General features: G+C 34.5%; 1 protein-coding gene across 29 annotated transcripts in view; it reads right to left on the bottom strand.

Moving 5' to 3' along the window:
• PACRG (parkin coregulated) overlaps positions 1 to 19,852 on the bottom strand; it is a 254,095-nt gene that overhangs the window by 204,165 nt on the left and 30,078 nt on the right. For all 29 annotated transcript variants that reach the window (XM_040060509.2, XM_040060510.2, XM_058419882.1 and 26 more), the window contains exon 3: positions 1,083 to 1,217. In XM_040060509.2, coding sequence (XP_039916443.1) covers positions 1,083 to 1,217 — 135 coding nt within the window. The remainder of the gene's footprint in view (positions 1 to 1,082; positions 1,218 to 19,852) is intronic.

Raw genomic sequence — 19,852 nt, 5'->3', positions numbered from 1 at the left:
AAAAGAGTTACCTTAAAAATTTAGTTACTGTCAAATATTGTACTACTTACCACACTACAGAGCCAATCCTGTTTGCTTCATTACAAGCAGAATCTGTTATCCCTCCTTTTATTGTTGACTTAACGTAGCTTTACATTTAAATTTGGTATCATGTTTTTGACATGAACAATTTAAAACATTCTACAAATCTGACACATTTTCTTCATGCATATCGTGTTCATTTTCTGTAACTAACATTGCTCCCAGCAAAAATCTTATTCTAGTCAAATAAATGAGACAAAAAATAAAGTAATTGATGATAACCAAAATAATTAAACAGCAGGAGCAGGTTAAAGATCAGCATTCATTTTTAAAATTAAATTTAAAAGTCTGCAGTAGTTACTTAGAAGATTGGCAAGTTTTACAAATAACGTCACCAAGCATTTTAGAGAGAAACACAGCCGCATTAGAATGGAGTCATTAGGCAATACATTTATTTTGAAGCCAATTAACCTTTTGTCAGAGAAATGTCGGAGCTGTAATGGTTTCAGCAGTGGAGGTCAGCCTGTAACAGAGGCACGTATGACAGCGATTACGCTGTCTGACATATGCTGGAGACCGAGAATACAGCCGTGGAATGAGAATCTGCCTTCGTTTGTATTCTGTTCTGCATTTTCAGGGAGCAGACAATCTTGACCTATCCATTTAGGTAATTAAAGCTTCTATTTGGAAGTGTCCTGCAGGAAGGTGAAATCTGGGGGAGATAAATGGCTGCTGTTCACTGTATCCAGCCACTTCCATCATTTGATGGACTGCCTGAAACAGGCTGCATTGCCAAGTCCTCATAAAAATAGAGATGAATTGGGCAGGTGACAATTCTCTAAGGCAAAGCAACTCTGTCATCTTCCTTTTTGCAGCACATAATTTAATTGTTAGCCAAGGCAGACAGCTGACTCAGGGGCCTTTCTCTAATGACTTTCCCACCATCTTCCATTTGCTAAGAAATTATTTCAGTGTATTTACTTGCAAGCTAACTTTGTCTGACAATGAGAGATGTCACTTCAATAAGCTCAGCTGGTTGTTACAGCTGTGCCAGGACTTACCTTCCAGGCGATTTTGTTTGCTACACTCTCATGCTGAACAGCAATTGGAAAGTCTCCTCTGTCATAAAACTTGCGAAAAGCTGTGTGTTTTGCTGGTCTTTTTTTTACTGATCCTGCAGATGGGGGCCCTCTCACCTTAAAAAGAAAAAAAACAGACCAAACCAAACAAATTAGTGGTAATATATTTTTAGAAAAAGCCTAAAGCATGGCTTAAAATAGATATAAAAGAAAAATAATACTGATCTCCCAAAGTTTGTTTTTTTCTTTACATGCTATATTTTACGTCTTTGAAAGTACACTTTGGTAATGATCTAGAGGTTTGTTAACTGCATTTTTTTTTTTTTTTGTCCCATAAAAACTGACTATATTTTAAAGTTGATCATTGTATTTTCACAGCATTTTTAAGCAAAAAGAAAAGACCAAAAAGGTAGTGACATCACACAGCAGAATTTGTTGGAAAATTAAGTATTTCTCCTTTTTCTGTTTTTTTCTAGAAGTAATTTGACTTGATTTCCAACTAATATTACCATTCATACCTTCCACTATCTTCCACTAGTCATCAAGTAATGAGATTAGATAATCTCTTTTAGCATATCCCTTCCCTAAATGCTATGGATTCGGCTTTCATACGAATTCCAGTCCTTCAGTATTGATGGCTGAAGCACTGGAAAGAATGAAGATCTTTTGTTCAGTCCTCTCTCACCTGCCTGTGAGGAAATTTGATTTAGCTCCACTTAGTTCCTTATGTGGGTTATTGTTGGTTTAGCATATGGCATAGCTCGAACGACAGTCCAAAATGTTCATGCTGGAACCTTTTTTCTCAGACAAACATGGTAACAACGGCAACTAACATTTGGCACTACGATAATGGAATTCCAAGTACTTAAAAGAAATCTATTGTTTAAGCTAATTAACAAAGCTAATCTCAATTGCTAAGAGAGTCTAAGAAAGCTAAACTAATCTCAAATGACCTTGACAACTGATTCTTCATTGAGAAACTCCATAGTTGTGCATCTGGGATATGAACTTCCTACAATTCTCTGAATGTTTCTTTTGTTAAAAGTGCTAGAATGTGTCATTAAAAAAAAAAAAAAAAAAAAAAAAGTGAGAGCTTCAACAATCATAAACCATACCAGTATTTTGTATTGTTTTATTTGTCTTCAGTGACCCTTACATTAGTTTCTAGCAGTACAGACACTCAGCTCGCCAGTGAACAGAATGTTAAGTAACATCCTCTTTTTCATTTGGGCTATTCTGTAATTTAACTCTGTTAACTACAGATCTAAATTTTACTTGGCACTTATTTCCCCTGAAATGTTTTCACATAATTTTCTGCTGGCCAAGGTAGAGGAGCCCACTAGTGATATGCTTACACTGTACTTTTCTACAAATTGCTTCAACTAGGGCTACTAAACTGTGACCTATTGTTGCATACTGCTGTCCCTGATAGACCATATCCAGTGAAAATATATTTGATATGCACAGCTGTAACTTTCTGTAGTAAACACATTGCGGCAGTTGAGAGTAATGCTTCAAGAAAAGCATTTCCAACCAATGTAAATAAACCTTCACTCGCTGTTCTACAGAGGAACAATTTGTTCTATGCCACCAGTATAAGTATTTTCACTTGATATTTTGTGGGTTGGTTTTAGTTTTTTTTCTCATTTGAGGCAAGTCTCAGAGTCACTGCACTTTGAGGCCGCTGGAGAAGCACCTCTGATCTTTTGTATATTTTTCACAAACAGATCTTTCATACATCCTTTAAAACATTATTTTCTGTACAACATCAGAGGTCACTGATAGATTTTAACTTAAATTATCGATAAAGAATATGTTGTTTTGATTACATGAGATACAATCTGAATTATTTCTAGCAGAGCACCATAATTAGAGGTAGCTAATGCAAACTCAAATTACAGCTTCTCTGACACCAAACATTCTCTTCCTCCCCACTCATGTTCGTAAATTTGCTACAAGCCTTTTCCTACTGCAACTTACAAATTTTCTAGAAAATACATTTATGTTAATTAAATTTCTTCCCATTCCTTTTCCAGGAACAAAGATACTAGAAGGACTTAAAGTATGTTTGTATCAAAACCCTTCATTGTGTATTGTCCTTACGTGAACGCTTAGAAGCCCCATCTTACGTAGTATACCCACTATGATCACAAAAAAAGGGCATGGTAGAATTAGAAAAGGTTCAGAAGAGGATAATGACTGCAGGTATGGAATGGCTTTCTAAACAACAGAATAAAGTGAGAAAATTATTGCAATAGAAGAATAAAATAAGGAACTATAAAATCATGACATTATGGAAAAGGTGAGAGTGGAAAAATCTGCCCTTATCTCCTTCAGTAAAAGCATAGGACATAGAAAAATCTTGTCAGTAAGAAGTCTGGAATAAACAAAAGTAGTTATGTATTCATGAAGCAAATAGTGGATTTATGGAACTCCTTGCCAAAAGTCAATATTGGAAATACTAGAAGTTTGTGTACATTACAGCTGTGACTAGAAAAGCTGACGAAAAGGGAATCCATTCAGGTTGAATAAATCCTTATTATCAGTAATCATAAATACAATGAGTATTATTTTTCATGTGATACAGTCTGTTTGGTAGATCTCAGCCTTACATTTACTCTCAAGGTGACATCACTTTGGCATCTTTTAGTTATCCATTGATTAACTGCCATGGCAAGTATCTTTTTTAGATGATGAGCTCAATGTTAATAATATAATTTCTTGTCAGTTTTAATTACATTATGTTGTACTTTGTACTATAATATTTAATTCCATTTCTATCACATCAGTTCTCAAAGGCTTCTTCTATCTGTCAAACCATGATCTTCATCTATTTTAATAACAACTCCAAACATTATGTCAACTATAAATTTAATTATGCAATCCTGATTTTTTCCAATGGAAATATTCAATAAGGTTATTCCTAAAACCAAATACTAAGAAGTTCCATTAATAAATTTCATCTGTTATCATATCTCTCATTTCAGTATTACATGCCATTATTGTCTCCAACACAGACCTTTATACTCTCTGAATACCTCTTGCACTGTATAACTACCAAAGTACTGTGTACAGCTGGAGATGTAGAAGTGTCTCGAACACTTGAAAACAGGCTCAACAGAGAGAGCTGTTGTTTTTCCCTTTGTCTTCAAGATGCTTTTCTTGTCAGATTGGTCTGCAATAAGTACAGAGACCTTTAAATACATGGAAGAGCAACTGACTTCAAAGCAATGAAATTATCAAGACAGAAAGGAGCCTAACATCTATCTAGAACAAAGAAATATCAGCAGGCAGGAAGACAGTGGAACTGTCCCTGCACTGAAGATAGAAGAACTTTTGCTCTCCTTTATTTAATGAAGACAACTTGTTTCATTTGTATCTGACAAACACAGCTTCTGAGACTTTTGCTAGAGTGGCTGCCCTGAGCCAGTACTGCTTACCATTTCTCAAACTTTTGCAAAGTTTTTTTTCCTTTGAGTTTTCATACTAGAGAAACCACCACAGAGCACTATTCTCTAATGCAGACACTGCTTTGGGTTATTCTAGCTGTGCACAGTCTACCTGAGGAAAAGTTCATGTATATAATTTCCTCTTTCACTTTTTTGCAATTCCTCGTCCAAGTCTGGACCACACAATCTCTATAAGTTTCTCTCAGCTGAGGCTTCTCAGTGATTTTATGCTGCTAAGTGAAATACACAAAAAGTAATCGGGCAATGCTTTTCTTTTGTATAATGAGTTTTGCCTTCTTACATCTTATATTGTTATAATTACTGATAAAAAGGTCATTCTGAAAGTATTGCATTTATTGGAAAAGTAGTAACAAATACTATCTTCTTCAAGCTAATAAAAATGTTTCATTGCAATACAGTGAGAAAGATTAAGATTAGAGTTCCAGTTAATTAAAGGCTAATATTCATGATGGCAAAGTATATGAAGCAATAAACAGATTCTGAGGTTCGTTAAATGCCAAAGAGAAGTTGAAGAGTTTGATAATTGCAAAACTAATTTATTGTAATTCTATGCCATTGAACTATGTGACAAGATAAAAGATGCAAGCCATTAAGCAAAAAAAGAGAGAAAGACTATTTCTTTCATTGATTCATGAGCATTGAAAGCCATTTTACTAGGCTGCATTCTTAAACTTTTCAGCAATGGCGCATTAGGAAAATGACAAAGAAAAATCTTTTGAAGCCAGGTTTAAATAATGATTAGTATTTGAAGACTGAATTTTGTTCATTTTCTAAGTGTCAAACTCTCTGCACATTCAGGGACCTAAACATGTCTGTGTAGGACAACTGGCGATTTTTGCGAAAACTAACACTAGTTTCATGAACAGTTTAAGCCAAACAAAAACTGGACTAAGATCCTACTGTTCTTATATCATAATTAATGTATTATTAAAAAACCCCACAAGTGATCAAATTTAATAGGTGTTTTTTTCTTTTTATTAACCCAGATTAACATATTCATAAGCAAGAAATTATTTCCATTTTTTGTCTACCAAGATTCTTACAGTAAAATTGGAATTTAATCCTAGCCTTTTACATTTTCTTCTCACAAAAAATATTTCATTAAATTTATTTTTGAAGCTACAGGAATCAAAATTTATATAACCACTCAACTGTCTTGCCTAAAAAAGACAGTCTTCTTTAGAAATGTAGTGCCATATTATCACCTTGAAGAATGAAATTTTCAGAAGTAAAACCATAAATTCCCAATCTTTGTATCCAAACTAAAAATGTATGTGCACAAAATTGCACTGTATCAACAGAATAAAATTTACTAATGCCTGCTGTCTCAGGGAGATGTAAAGGCGATGGCATTAAGGAAACTTTTCTGTAATCACTGACAGACTCTTTGTCTCATCCTCCTCTTGTACTGGTGTTAAACTTTGCTAATTCAGCAAAGTTCAGCTGGCAATCCACTTGTTTCACCATGGAAAAGATCAGCATTCATTTCCTTGTGTACTGGTTCCAGAAACTGTGGCCAAATCCTAATGTCAACCTCAATCAAAATGCAATATATATGAAATAAGCCAAACTACGCAAAGAAGAAATACTCACGCTAGCAGCGATATTCAAAAATAAAGACCAAATAATGTACCTAGCACTATTCAGGGCCATGTTGACACACAAAACTTTACTAGAATTGTCAACTGCAGGGTCCTCATCCTCATAGTGTGATAAAGCTCTTATCTTTGCTGGACAGGCAATGACACAACACTGCCTATCTACAACTCATGCCCGATTAACAGGTTAAGGTGCAAAAGCTATGAAGCACAGCTTGTGCTTTGTGTGTCAGGCCACACAAAAGTACCTTACATGCTTCTACACTTGTAACACAGACAATCCCATCATCTCCCATCATCAAAACAATCTCATCAAATAACCCATGAGAAAAGATCAAGGTTTTGGCAGTTACTACCAACACAATAGAACAACAGGGTTATAATTGTGGCAACATCTACAGAGTTTTGAATAAACACAGTAGCAGTACTAAAGATTTGGAAACACAAATCTTAGCAAGTGTTAACAATCAGAACCTCATCTCAGCAACCCCAAGAGTATCTGACTGGTAATAAGCAACAAAGCCTGTCCTGCTCTTCTTAATTTACTGATCCTAATTTGATTAAACTGAGTTAGGTGGTTAATACATTCTGCAATCATGTTTTGATTTTGTTATGCAGACATACCAAAAAATTGAATGAGAAACTTCAAATGACAGGAGAGGCACAGTAAGATGTCCCAGTAGGTACTGCTGAGTTCCACATTAATTCTTTTTATTTAATATCAATATCACAAGCATTCAATATCAAAAGAACATGATCCCTCAACATGTATCAGATAAAAGGTTTTTATATCCAAAAAGAAACCGGGAGATATTTCTTCAAATGTGGCACTCTTGATCTGCTTTAAATGGCACCACATCTAACGCTTAAAAGCTGCTTCTGGGGCTATTCCAGAAATCTGGTCAACAGATCAAAGCCCATCTCAGAGCTTCAAAAGTCAAATTGAGAAAAATCAGTTTCACAACACCCAAATGAAACTACTGATAGGTCAGCAAATATTACAAATCCTTCCAAAGCACTACAGCTTGAAAGAAAAATTAGACGTGATATTGTACGAAGATACTGTATCTCATTAATGCCTTGAGACACTATGGAAAGTAAGTCATAAGCTGCATGCAGAATTATCCTATTTCACTACCTCAAGAAATGTTGTTTTTGATTGGGGAAGAGATAAGGGAAGAGATAAGCTGTTTCAATAAGACAGATGTGCCTATGTTACAAACTGCTCTACAGCACTTGGTACCTAGGAAAGTCCGTCGTCTCTTATTCTCTACTGGAATATAATGTAACTATTTCAGATAATTCAGATTTTTCTCTTGATGTTTGCCAATCAAGTTCTTTTGATGCAAAGGGAGAAGAGAGACAACTGCTAATATATTTCTCTACTAATATGTTTCTTTTCTTCCAGTCCAGATGAATGTAGTTTTGCTCTCTTTGTTTAACAAACCTTTCCTGTGCTAAATCTGGAAGCCTTCTAAATTTTTCCTGAGCTCTTTTACTGTATGGTAGCTTTCTTTACTTTCAGTGCTACTGTTGCTCATAAAGCTATTTATTAACCTGCAGATATCTGTCCTTTTTGCAGGGACAACCAATCGATTTCATGGATGCTAAGTTCAAATCATTCCCTCACAAGAAGAACACTAGTAGGAAACAAATAGTTTTTAATTCATACTGTATGCAGTTGAAAACATTTTAGCAGTCTCTGCTTGTCTGCTTGACATATAGGTAAAAAACATCTCCCCAGAAGAGGTAAAATTTTCCTTAGTGAAAGAGTCTAATTTGTCTCAGAAGTCAAAGGTGTAGGATTCAAGCGAAAAGGAGCTCTCACATATTATTTCTTCAGAGATGCTGACACTAGCCAGGTTATGACTGTGAAGGGATAAACGTATCTTTCACAAGTCACATTGCTCTCTCTTACTTTCTTAATTGTTATTTTAAATGCTTTTCATATTGGCAAATGCAGAATTACTCACTCTCTGTAGTAAGTGATATTCCCCAAATATTTTGTTTCAATCTCTCTAACAACCTAGACTGTTTGTCTGAAACTCTTTTACTTGAAATATAATTTTTCATGCCAAAAAGTAGTGATACAGTTTTAATATATTGATGATAATAATTTCAGAACAGCTGGAAGCCAGTGTTATTGAAGTCTATTAAATTTGCATAGAAATATACTAATCTTGACCAGAACAATGAAATATATAAAAAAAAACAAGCCAAAAAAAACCCACTTTTTTTACTGTGTAGGATCCTATTACCATTTCCATTTATTAAATATAGCTGTTCCTCATAGTAAAGCTCTTAAGCAGTCTCTTTAATCCATAGAGCATTGGTATTGTAGGCTAAATCAATCTGCCCCATATTCAAGCAGTGAGAATTCTATGGTGGCTCTAAGGTCTGGAAGAAATGGGGGGCTCCTTTGCTAATACATAAAGTTATCATCTTGATACTTTCTTGCACTTTTTAGTTTGGCAATCATACATTGATATTTGTTAATCATCAGTGACAAGTTTTAAATCTATCCAGTGTCATGTCCTATGCTTTTTTTCTTGATTTGTTCCATTTATGTATGCTATGACTTAAGAAATGGCTTCAACTCTATTTAATTGCTTTTTTCCTTAAAACATTTTATGAAGCCCTGCCCCCTCTTTTTCTTTCCTGAAACTGCTTTCTTCAGAACTATCTGAAAGTAATGTACTGTGAATTTTACCATGATTCTTTTAATAGACTGTTTGGGAAGGAATTGATACTAAGTGTTGGGACATCACGATGTCTCAGGCGTGTAGTAAAGTACAGCTAGATCAACTCTTCTCGTTAAATGTCAAAGCCTGCTCTGTTTTTTAAAATCTTACTGTTGTTTTTTTGTGCTCCATTTTTTCTGTCATGCTACCAAAAATTCCTTAAAATATTACAAAGCTCTGTCTTTTCAGTAAGGTATTCAGAATAGGTTTGGGGCTTGCTTTTTTTTTTGCCATTTTGGAAAGGAGTCTGAGACACATTCCTTTTAGCATTATGATCATTCACTGCCACAGGCTGTCCAACTGCTTCAGCTGTAATTTCCTCAGTTTCTTCCCATATAAGATAATTATACCTTAAAATGTCACTTCAGCAGCTTTCCTGCTAGCGTTCCTGTCCTATATATTCATGTGATTAGAGATTCAGCTAGGCATTATTTTTTTCATCATTGCATAAATCTTTTATTCCACTTAGGCTTGTAATAACACAGAAGATTGACCTAAGTTTTTCTATGGTTCACAGGAATATTCTCAGGGACATTTTTTTGCATAGGAAGGCATATTCTATCTAGCAAGTCAAAACACAGTTTTTAAAAAGTCTGAGAGCTCATTTCATTCTTTACACTCAAAGCATCCCCACAGCAGATGTAGATATTTTTTCTTCATCTGCCAGCAAATAAGACCAACTATGTATTCTCTTTTCCTTATCATGATGATTACCTCTTCTTATACTTATCCAGAGCTGATTGCTAGGGTGCTAGCAGGAGCAGAACCCCAACCTTCCCCAGTTTTGAGCTTAGCAGGAAGGATGAAGATTCTCTTGGGTCAAAGGACAGAAACAGGGCATCTTCAGCATATATTATTAGCACAATAGACTTTGTCTTAACTATCTGGACAGTGAACACATAAAACTTAATGGAAATTTTCATTTCTTGGTGATTTGAAGATTCTAAAAAATTAACAAGCATCATTTTTACTAAGAAACTGAAAGATACGCATAATGTGCAGAATAAGTGATTCTTTTAGACATGATGCCATTTCTCAATCAAATTATGTCCAAGTCATCCCATTTTCTTGTGTTGTAACCTACACATTCGTACTTAACTTAGTTTAAACTGACACCACTAATTTACTGTGTACAGACTCCTTACACAACAAGTGGTGTGGCAGAAAAAAAGGGAATGCCTTATCTATGGGACTTCAGTATACTGGGGTGCTTTCTGGGGTGCTTTTTTCCTAGCATATTCTGATGAAGTTTTATATGGTATATATGGTACTTTCGAGTAGGGACTGGAATTAAGGTATTTAGTTTCAAGGAGACTGCTCTGATCAATTTATTTATATCTCTTGTATGCGGTTCTAAAACCCTTGAAAACATTGTTTTGGTTGAAACCATATCCCAAAAGCATAAATTTCAGTGCCATAACTGAAAAAAACCCCTATGACTTTCATGGCACAGATGCATGTCTTGACTTCCAGGGTACCAAAACAAGACACTAGTTATTAAGAAATGTACTTCCGAAATTTACCAAAGAAACAAAAAACCAAAATTAATTAAGGTGGAACTATGACAAAACTTCTCCTAAGTAGCATCTAGGAAAAGCATTAATAATAAAATTATTAATAAAAACCCCAATTGAAAAATTGTATCCAAGTGAAATATTAGTCTCCATACTTTAGTCAAAATTAATTGTTCTAAAATCCCAAAACTCACAACTATGCACATTAAGACACATTAAGAGCTGAAAAGTATACATTACAGACTGGAGTGATAAATAGATTGCTTAATAATGTTGAAAATTAGCAATAGGAAATTTTCACTGGGCATTTATTTATTGATTCCTAGCTCCTTAAGGAGGACCAGAGAACACCAGAAAAGTCATGCCATGAGCAACAAACTGCTACAATTATACAGAACAATGCAATAAAAAAAAAAAGTTTCAGTTAACTTCCTGGAAAGTAGGCAGTCTCAGGGAATCATATTCTATTCTTTGTATGCTTAATATAGTTTCCATTATAATTACAGAATCACAATCACCACTTTGTAAGGATGATAAATAATAAAAAAGATTGTATATTGATAGATTTAAACAGCACCCCAAGCAGAGAAGAACACATATACAACATATGCAAGCCACAGAACTTATAATAATTTTGTATATAATGTGGCAATGAAGAAAAAGCTGTATAAGCTAATATATATCATTGTAAGACACAAAAGAAAGATGAAAAACTCCAAGTATTCCAGAAGGCAAAGAGTATAGAAAAGACTTTACTGTCTAATTCTTACCACCTTTTATAAGGCGTTCCAATAGAGACTTAACATGATTGGCAAAAGGAACAACACCTCTCTAATCCCACTGGTGAAACTAGAGAAACAGCAAAACACCACCTGGAGAAAGATTGTTTTGAGAAAGGATAGTTGTATTGCCAAGATTGTTTTGAGAAGAGGCTTTCTTGAGAAATTTTCTCTTGGGAAAAAGGTTAGTAGCTGCTAGCAGGCTAAAATATCTTCAGACCCAGAAATATCAGGCCCACAAACACATAAATGCAATGTCAAACATACCCAAGGGGAACCCTCTGGTTATGGGGAAAAGGTCATCAACAAAATATTACATTCCTCCTATCAAAAAAGCTGGGATAATGATCATTGTGTAACTGCTTCTTCCAAGGAGGAATAGCACCAATGACTTCAGAACACATACATGCATTAGAAAGGTGAACATACCAGCTTAAAGCAAAGATACTAGAAAGCTTCTGGTTTATAAAGTTTCACTACTGGGCACAAACAGCAATAATTGGATAATAGGACTAAGTGTTTTTAGGGTGGTTTTTTTTTTGTTTGTTTGTTTTTTTTTGGGGGGGGGGGGTTTGGGTTGTGTTTTTTTTTTTTACTACTAGGATTTTAATTAAAATAATCACAAATTCTTGGTTTCACAGAGTTTTTCTATAACTCAAAGAAATCACATAGGCTGCTTAGTCTGGTAACTTTGCCCTGGAAGCTTTGCTATTAAATCTCAGTGCAGCAAGTGATAGATTATGCAGGTGACCAAGACTAATTCAGATACAACAGCGTTTATTCGCCATGCTACCAGATGCAATCCTTGTTTATTAAGCTTTTTTTGTTTTTAGAGCTTCAAGTACTTTATTATTCAAATTTACATTTTGCTAGAAAATTCAGACTCTTTTCCTCAGATACATCTGGACGATCAATTGCTTCAATTATTTGTTTGGGGCTTCATTTCCTAACACAGGTACTCACATCTATTCTAATTCTTTGTATCCTTGCAGCCTCTCAGACCAGCATCTCTTAAAGAGAATTAACTTTCAAACTTTCAAACCCCCATTTTGAACGTCAAGACATAGAAATCATACTTTAAAGACCATGCCAATCAAAGTGAAAACACTTTATAATTATTAATTATAATGAAAAGTATTTTTAAATAAATCAACCCATAGTTAGGAAAAAACAAAATTCCAGAAAAAGTTTCAATTTTCAGTACCACAAAGTGCAATTCTATTGGGACCTAGCAGACTCTTGAGGTAAGATAGATGAAGCACAGTTAAGATAATTTAGTTGTAAGATGGCCTTAAAGGAAAAGGAGGTATCTTTTTAAGTACCAGAACAGAAACATGAATAATTTTACTCCACATAAGTTGGAAGAGAATCAATTAAAAAAACCTGCAAGAGCTTATCAGAAAGCAGCTCTTCCATGAACATAAAGGAACAAGAATTATACCTCTGACACATGGAAGTTTTTAGACATTTTTTCCTTTGATCTTGTCATACCATTTTTTTCACATAAAACAACAACAACCTTCACAATTATGAAAAAAGCTTTTCCAATATAGAGAAATTAAGGTCTGTTTGAAGCATTGTAAACAGAGTTCCAATAGATGTGATGTTCCCCCTCAGTTTAGAATCCTTACGACTTTTTTTCAACATACACAGCAATTTCGTTAGCAGTTACTTAAACAAATCACCTTTCAATATCCATCTTGCTGCTAGATATAAATGTGGACACTAGGATGAAGACTGCAAGGCATCTGGCTATTCTGAACAACACTGTATAGTTTTACTGTCATAAGGCTACATACGCCAGAAGAACCAGTTTTCAGTAAGCTAACATGGATACTGAGAGACAACTGGAAATTTGGGCATGATTCTCTAAATGGTAAAATTTATTTTAATACTTTTTTCCACCTTTTTGGATAGAGGGAGTGCTCTTTCCAGTAACAAGTAAAAAGTACAGTTGAAACCCCAGTAGAGTGACAGCTGAAAACCAGTAGTAAGACATTAGGCTTCATCCATCTTTTCTTCTTGAACTCAGCTTACCACAAGATAAATACAAGTATGAGTTCTTTGCAGAACTGAGAATCAACAAAGAGACTGGTATAGTGGAACATTGTGCATTAATAATCATTGTAAAGACACTCAGGATTTGTAGTAAACTTTGTTTCTAACATACAATTTTTTTAATTAGCACCATTTTCCTTGACAAATGCAATCAACATATATAGAATCTAGCAATAAGATTTACAGATAGGGTGAATAGCATTTATTAGTCTAATTTATACAACCAACAAAATCAAAACAGAAGCTATCCTTCAGCTCTGTAACAGAAATTGCAACTTCAAAATTAAACAGAAATAGAGGAAAAAAACAGACTTTTATTTGATACATATCAATTACATCTCAGAAAGAAAAGATGTTTGGGTAATTGTGAAGTAAAAATGTGAAAGACAGGTGAGCAGTACCAATTATTTATCAATAATTTAACAAGTATTTTTTATTAACTTTTTAAGAAGAAATTAATTTTGAGAAATACAGCATTTGATATTTCAGCTGTCAACTGAGAACAACTAATAATAACACTGATTGAAGTCAGAATGAAGTACTGCAGCTAGTCATAGAACAGAATCACAAAATCATTGAGCTAGGAAAAGATCCCTAAGATCATTGAGTCCAATCCTTAACCCAGCACTTTTAAGTCCACCACTAAACAATGCCCCTAAGTGGCACACCTTCACACCTTTTCAATATTACTTTCTAGGTATGCTGATTCATCCACCTCTCTGGGCAGCCTGTCCCAGGACTTGACAGCCTTTCTGGTGAAGAAAATCCTCCTCATGTCCAATACAAACCTCCTCTGGTGCAGTTTGAGGCTGTTTCCCCTTGTTCTATAGCTTTTTACTTGGGAGAAGAGACTGACCTGACTACACTCTCCTTTCAGATAGTTGTAGAGAGTGAAAAGGTGTCCCTAAGTCTCATTTTCTCCATTGACCTTCTGACAGTTTTTAGTTTTACTGGTTACAAACATTTGGCTCAGTTTTTCTATCCTTTTGTTTCCCACTGAATTCTCCACGAATTTATATAGAAGTGGTTTCTAATAAGGAATATGGACATATAAATTTCTGGGACTCTTTCCTTCTGTGAGAAGAATTGTAATGCAATGAAAAATCATTTGATACCCATCCATCTAACAAGAGCTCTCTTAGTGATTTTATGAGATTACTGGAAACAATGAAAATCTCCAGCTGATCACATATTACATTTTGTATTTTATGTGCCCAAGTACTTACAATCTCATGTTTTATTTTCCAGCATGAAATAGACATAGTTGAAGTTACTTTTCAAAGTCTGGAATATAGTGATTCTGCTCTCAATTATACTTCCTTTTTCAAAAGAAAAGATGATCTTCCAATAGATGGTTAACTTGGATGGATTGAAGAGACTACTTAGAAGGAGTACCTAATTGAAACTGGGTTTTTTTTTTTTAAATGTCCGCATTTAAAATACATTGCCAAATTACTGAAAATAGCTACACAACAAATCAATACAGTAGATAAGAGTGAGGGAATTCAGATAGTCTCAAACAATTTTGAAATAACAGAAGGTAAACTCATTTAAACTCATTGAGCAAACTCCTTGCTATGAATTATTTCCTTTATTCCAGAAAAAATAAGGCTCTAAAATTTCAGGTTTATGTAATCAGCTACATTTTGCTTTGTATTTATCAATCAAAATATTTTCAGCTAGTAATAAAAGAAGAAAGAAATTAATTATATGGTTACTGGTAAAGTCACAGCTTCAAAAAATCTCAGCAAAATATGCTTAGGATTACACAGCATTGCCACAAAAAGAAACTGCAGAGACACACAGGCAGAGCATGCAATCAGAAAAAATTAATTTCCAAAATTAAGAGACTGTAACTGGCATAATAAAAACATTGATGTCAGATGCTGGATTTTGCAATAATAAAGGGTCTTAGGATTAAAGAGACTTTAAGATATTATCAAACTAGCCACAGCTGGTATTGGCACAAATCAGGTATCAGACACCATATATTAAAATCTTTAGATATGTCTTTGTTCTTTAGAAACATCACAGTCTTTAGAAACTTGAAGTCCTAATATATCAAAAAAAAAAAAATAAACAGAGAAATGAATGTACATCATAAACAGCATTTCAAAAATCTAATGAGGTGCAGTGGAAAACCCACTTCAAGGCCAGTTCAATGCTGAATAAAAGGAGGGTTCCAAGCATCTGAAAGGACATAAAATTTATTTTCCATCTGTAATAATCTTTTTATCCTGCTCTATTAAAAAAGCTATTTTAATATATCCTTTGTTGTCAGGCCTTTCTTACTGAGATCCAGAAAAAAAACCAGAAACCCTCTCCCTGCGTCCCCCAGATGGATTGCAAAACAAGTGTTAACCCAAGGATCTTTAGCAGGCAACCAGATTATCAAAATCAAGGGCACCTACATAAACTCCAAACATTGAGTTGTTGGTATTCTTTAGATCCTCGATGAACAGAATCTACTACTGAAAGAATATGGAATAATTTTCAAAGAAATTTACATATATTTTTAAATAATAAAAAATGATAAAGGCCAAAAAGGTGTAATTAGCCAAAGAAACTGTAAAAAGCCAACAGCTAAAAAAATAGTTCTGCACACAATTTTTTAGTGAATTTGTCAGTTTCAACAATTAAGAAAAAGAGAATGCACTCAAAACCGTATGTTCTGTGAGGATCAAAACCATATTGAGTAACTGTATAGTGAATTCAGGAAAAAAAATGAGAGCAGTGACAGAACTGGATGGCAGATAAAACGTATTTTCAAACTATTGAAAAGTGTTGAACTCTAAAATCTCAACAGTAACTACAGCTCAGTGACATAATAGCTTTTGGTCAAATAAAGACCAAAAGTATTTTCAGTTTGCTTAAAAGTTTTTCAAAGAGAAATCACCCCTGAATAACTCTAATGACATATTTGCATTTTTTTTTTCATCATGTGTTTTTTTCTCCGTTAACCCTGGAAGAAAAGGGTCATTATCTATCATGTCAACTTGTGAACTGGATTAGACATAATGAAACTGCAGAAAAATGGAATCAGAGCAAAATATTCTCACATAGGGACAAAGACTAAATGAAAATTAAATGTTAGCAATTATCACTATGTGATAGATATTTCCATACCATTTCTGCAGCTTTCTCAGAATATTCTGCCAGAATATTCCTCCAAGCTCTTCTGTTCCAGTGAAATAATTAGCTTTAAGTATTTCTATCATGTAAGATGCACAAGATGCATCATACATTAAGATGCATTTAAGATTTTTAAAGGTACAGATACAATAGCCTTGAGCTTCTCATTTTGAAATGGGATTGTACAATGCCATCAGCAGATCCTGTACTTTCACTATGGCTTCTAGTGATAATGTGCTATAAATTTGCAACTACACCATTAAGAACAGTACAGTAATATGTATTTTTCAAGGATTTGAAAGCTATATGGATAAGGGAATGTCAGAAAACGAAGAACATACACTTTCTCTGGCCTGCTTTATTTTCACTTAGAGGAATAAACTGATCCCAAAGGGAAGTACTAGTAACATTTTATGCTGCTTAGCACCTTAGCATTTCTGCAAGCTAAGGAATAAACTCAAGAAGAGAGTAGAATATTTGATGCTGCGAAACAAATCATTGTGAAAAATCAAACGTGACCATCAATCACTGCTCCAATGCAAATGCAGTATAAAGTCACGACTAATTTTAGAAAATGACAGAATATGCTGATTTGGAAGGGACCTACAAGGATCATCGAGTCCAACTCCCAGCCAGGAAAATTCCCAAGAATCACACCATATGCCTGAAATCATTGTCCAAACATCTCTTGAACTCTGTCAGGCTTGATGCTGTAACCACTTCCTAACTAAAGAAAATTCTAGTGCTCAAACTTGAAGAAAATCTTCCCCGAACACTGGAGAAGCAATGATTGTTTTGGAATGAGCAATGTTGCAGTAATTATTATTGATGGCAAATGACTGAAACTGCCTGAAATGTGGTGTTCTGATAAACACTCAAGGCCGAAGAATTGTAGTATGATTGATCTTTGCCTTGTCTTCTCCTCCTATATCTTCATTGATTCACTAGTTCCATGGGGCTTGCTGTAGCCAAAGCAAGAAGGGAACATGGAACATTAAAACAGTATTGCAATATAAACCCATTTAGTAAAACAGCTTAAAGACACTTTAATTAATGAACAATAAATTACATTTTTATGGGAAAAGTACAAGAACTGGAAATGTTCAGTATTTTTTTTTGAAAACAGCTCAGAAAAAATAACCAGTACTATTATGCTAGAAAGGAAGATTATCTAACCTGGGGTTACTCCCAAAAACCTAATCATGACTGGAAGATAAAAGTAAAAACCAACAAAGATAGATTAGCATTCTTCTGAAAAATCTATTTCTAAAGAAAATACGAGAGCCTTAAATAGTCTGATAGAAATGTAAGAGAAAATACTGAGAATGTGAACCTTCTGAGAAATAGATTATTTCCTAACAGAAAAAAGTGAAAAGAAAATTTTATTGTCCATGAAGCAGTAAATATGGGGAAGAGATACAACATAAATGTGTAATAATTTTCCTGCTTTTAGTTAATGATACTGAAAATACTGCATTACATCCAACGCACTGGTCTATGTACCCTAATGCATTAGGAATGGTGTTTAACTAGATAATTAAAGCACCAGAATAAATAATACTGAGATATATTGTGCAGTATCAAGTATATTGTGAAACTATAATGAATGTAGAATTTAATGAGAAAGAAAAATGAGGAGAGTGCATACACACAGCCTGAACATTTTCGCCCAATACACCTGAACAGAACACCAAGTAAAAACAAAATGTCTACCAAAGAAGAAAACAATCAAGAATTCTCTAGAGGATAAAGAATTCACTCATAATTATAATGGGTTTAATAAAAAACTAATCCTAAGAGGCCTTTTTTTTAATTCTTAGATATGATTATAGAAAAGCCTACCCTTTGGAACCTTAGCTCCATTGCCGGAAGTAGGATATCCTGCCTGCAGGTCTATTCTGGGGATCACCGACAAGTGCAAGCTTCAGTAGTGGCTTTGCTATCATAACATTCCTGCACAATGAGCTGATCTAACATCTCGCCGCTACTTAAAGGTAGAGTTTCCTTCTCCTCGACTCGCCACTGCCTGACATACATTCCCAATAGCTTTTACTAGGTGACATGCTTGTGAGTGCTCCCTGAACTGATTAATCTGAAAAATTTTGTAGAAAAATAACCTAGGAGAAAAGAGTTAATAGTTTTTTGCTGCCTTAGAAAGCCAAATCACCTTACTCTTGTGCCAGATGAACAGGAGAGATGGCACAAGAAGAGAGGCTGCAAAATGAAGACCAGTGGAGGGGGGGAAAAAAAAAAATAAAGATAAACAGTAAAGATTTTTAGGCAGCAGCAAAGTTCACCTGCTCATGGAACCATACCTGCAGAAAGGAGGATTTACTGCTGCTTTTGGAAGCTGGAAGAAATGATTCCTACAGGGCACACACACGTTAATGATAGGGATGTCTCCCTCCACTCTGGAACAAGATAACTACAAAGGAACTCAATCTACACAACTTTGGAGAGCTCGATAAATCATCTGAATGCCCCATTAAATCCTATTCAAAATTGCTAATTGCCTGAACTCTATCTACTCCAGTAAATATTAAAAGCTGGCTCAGTAGTTTTGAAAGAAATTTCATTGAAGCAAGAGGAATTAAATCCAATGGGCTCTGGACCAAGTCTGCAGGGTACATCATTAGCACCCATCTAGAACTGGAAAACTTCCAAAATATTTCATTATGCACTAATTAGTCTAGAACACTTTTTTCTTTTAAGTTCTTTCACCTTAAGTCCATATGGAAACACACCTAGGAGGGAAGCATTCACATAAAGATAATTATTCTCACGTAATTATACTTTGGAAAAATCTAAAATGCAAACAAACCCAGGTGAATATTCCCTTTAAATATGTCTTGCATTATAATAGTTTTACATGTAATGCAAGAAGCAATCTTCATGACCTTTTCCCAACTGTTGATGTTATACATATGAACAAAATACATACAATCTCTACAGGCCTTTTTTAGACCATTACGTACAAGACCAGAGCTCACTGCTGCTTACTGCTGCTGTTACCATTTCCATGATAACTTTTTTCAATCCCTATCTTACAACACATAGACCCTACTCAGTACATTTGGCCTTCATTTCCTGCTTGCAGACTGTATAACCTTACATTGAGCAGTAAAAAAACCCATTTTCTGGATCATTTGCAAGAGCTCAAACAAGCCATGTAACAAAGCCTTGGGAAATCACAAAACTAAGCAATTTTATCACCAAGAAATAGCCTATACCTTAGTGAAAAGTACAAAATTTGCTTCATAGGAAGAGTTAGTTTTGGAAATTTCAAAGTAAATGTTACTTTTTATTATTTAAATTCATTGAATCTGGAATTTTGTACTCAACTCAAAGTGCTTTTCCCCCTCAAACCAGTATTAGAATAAAACAGGTTTTTCAAAATTTCTATGAAATCAAAACCGCTTCAAATTCAATTTTTTTAATAGAATTTTTTACATTAATTTGG

This window comes from Hirundo rustica, chromosome 3 (assembly GCF_015227805.2).
Source record: "Hirundo rustica isolate bHirRus1 chromosome 3, bHirRus1.pri.v3, whole genome shotgun sequence".
NCBI lineage: Eukaryota > Metazoa > Chordata > Aves > Passeriformes > Hirundinidae > Hirundo > Hirundo rustica.
Note: the sequence above shows the minus strand (reverse complement) of the source record. Positions and strands in the feature narration are given on the sequence as shown.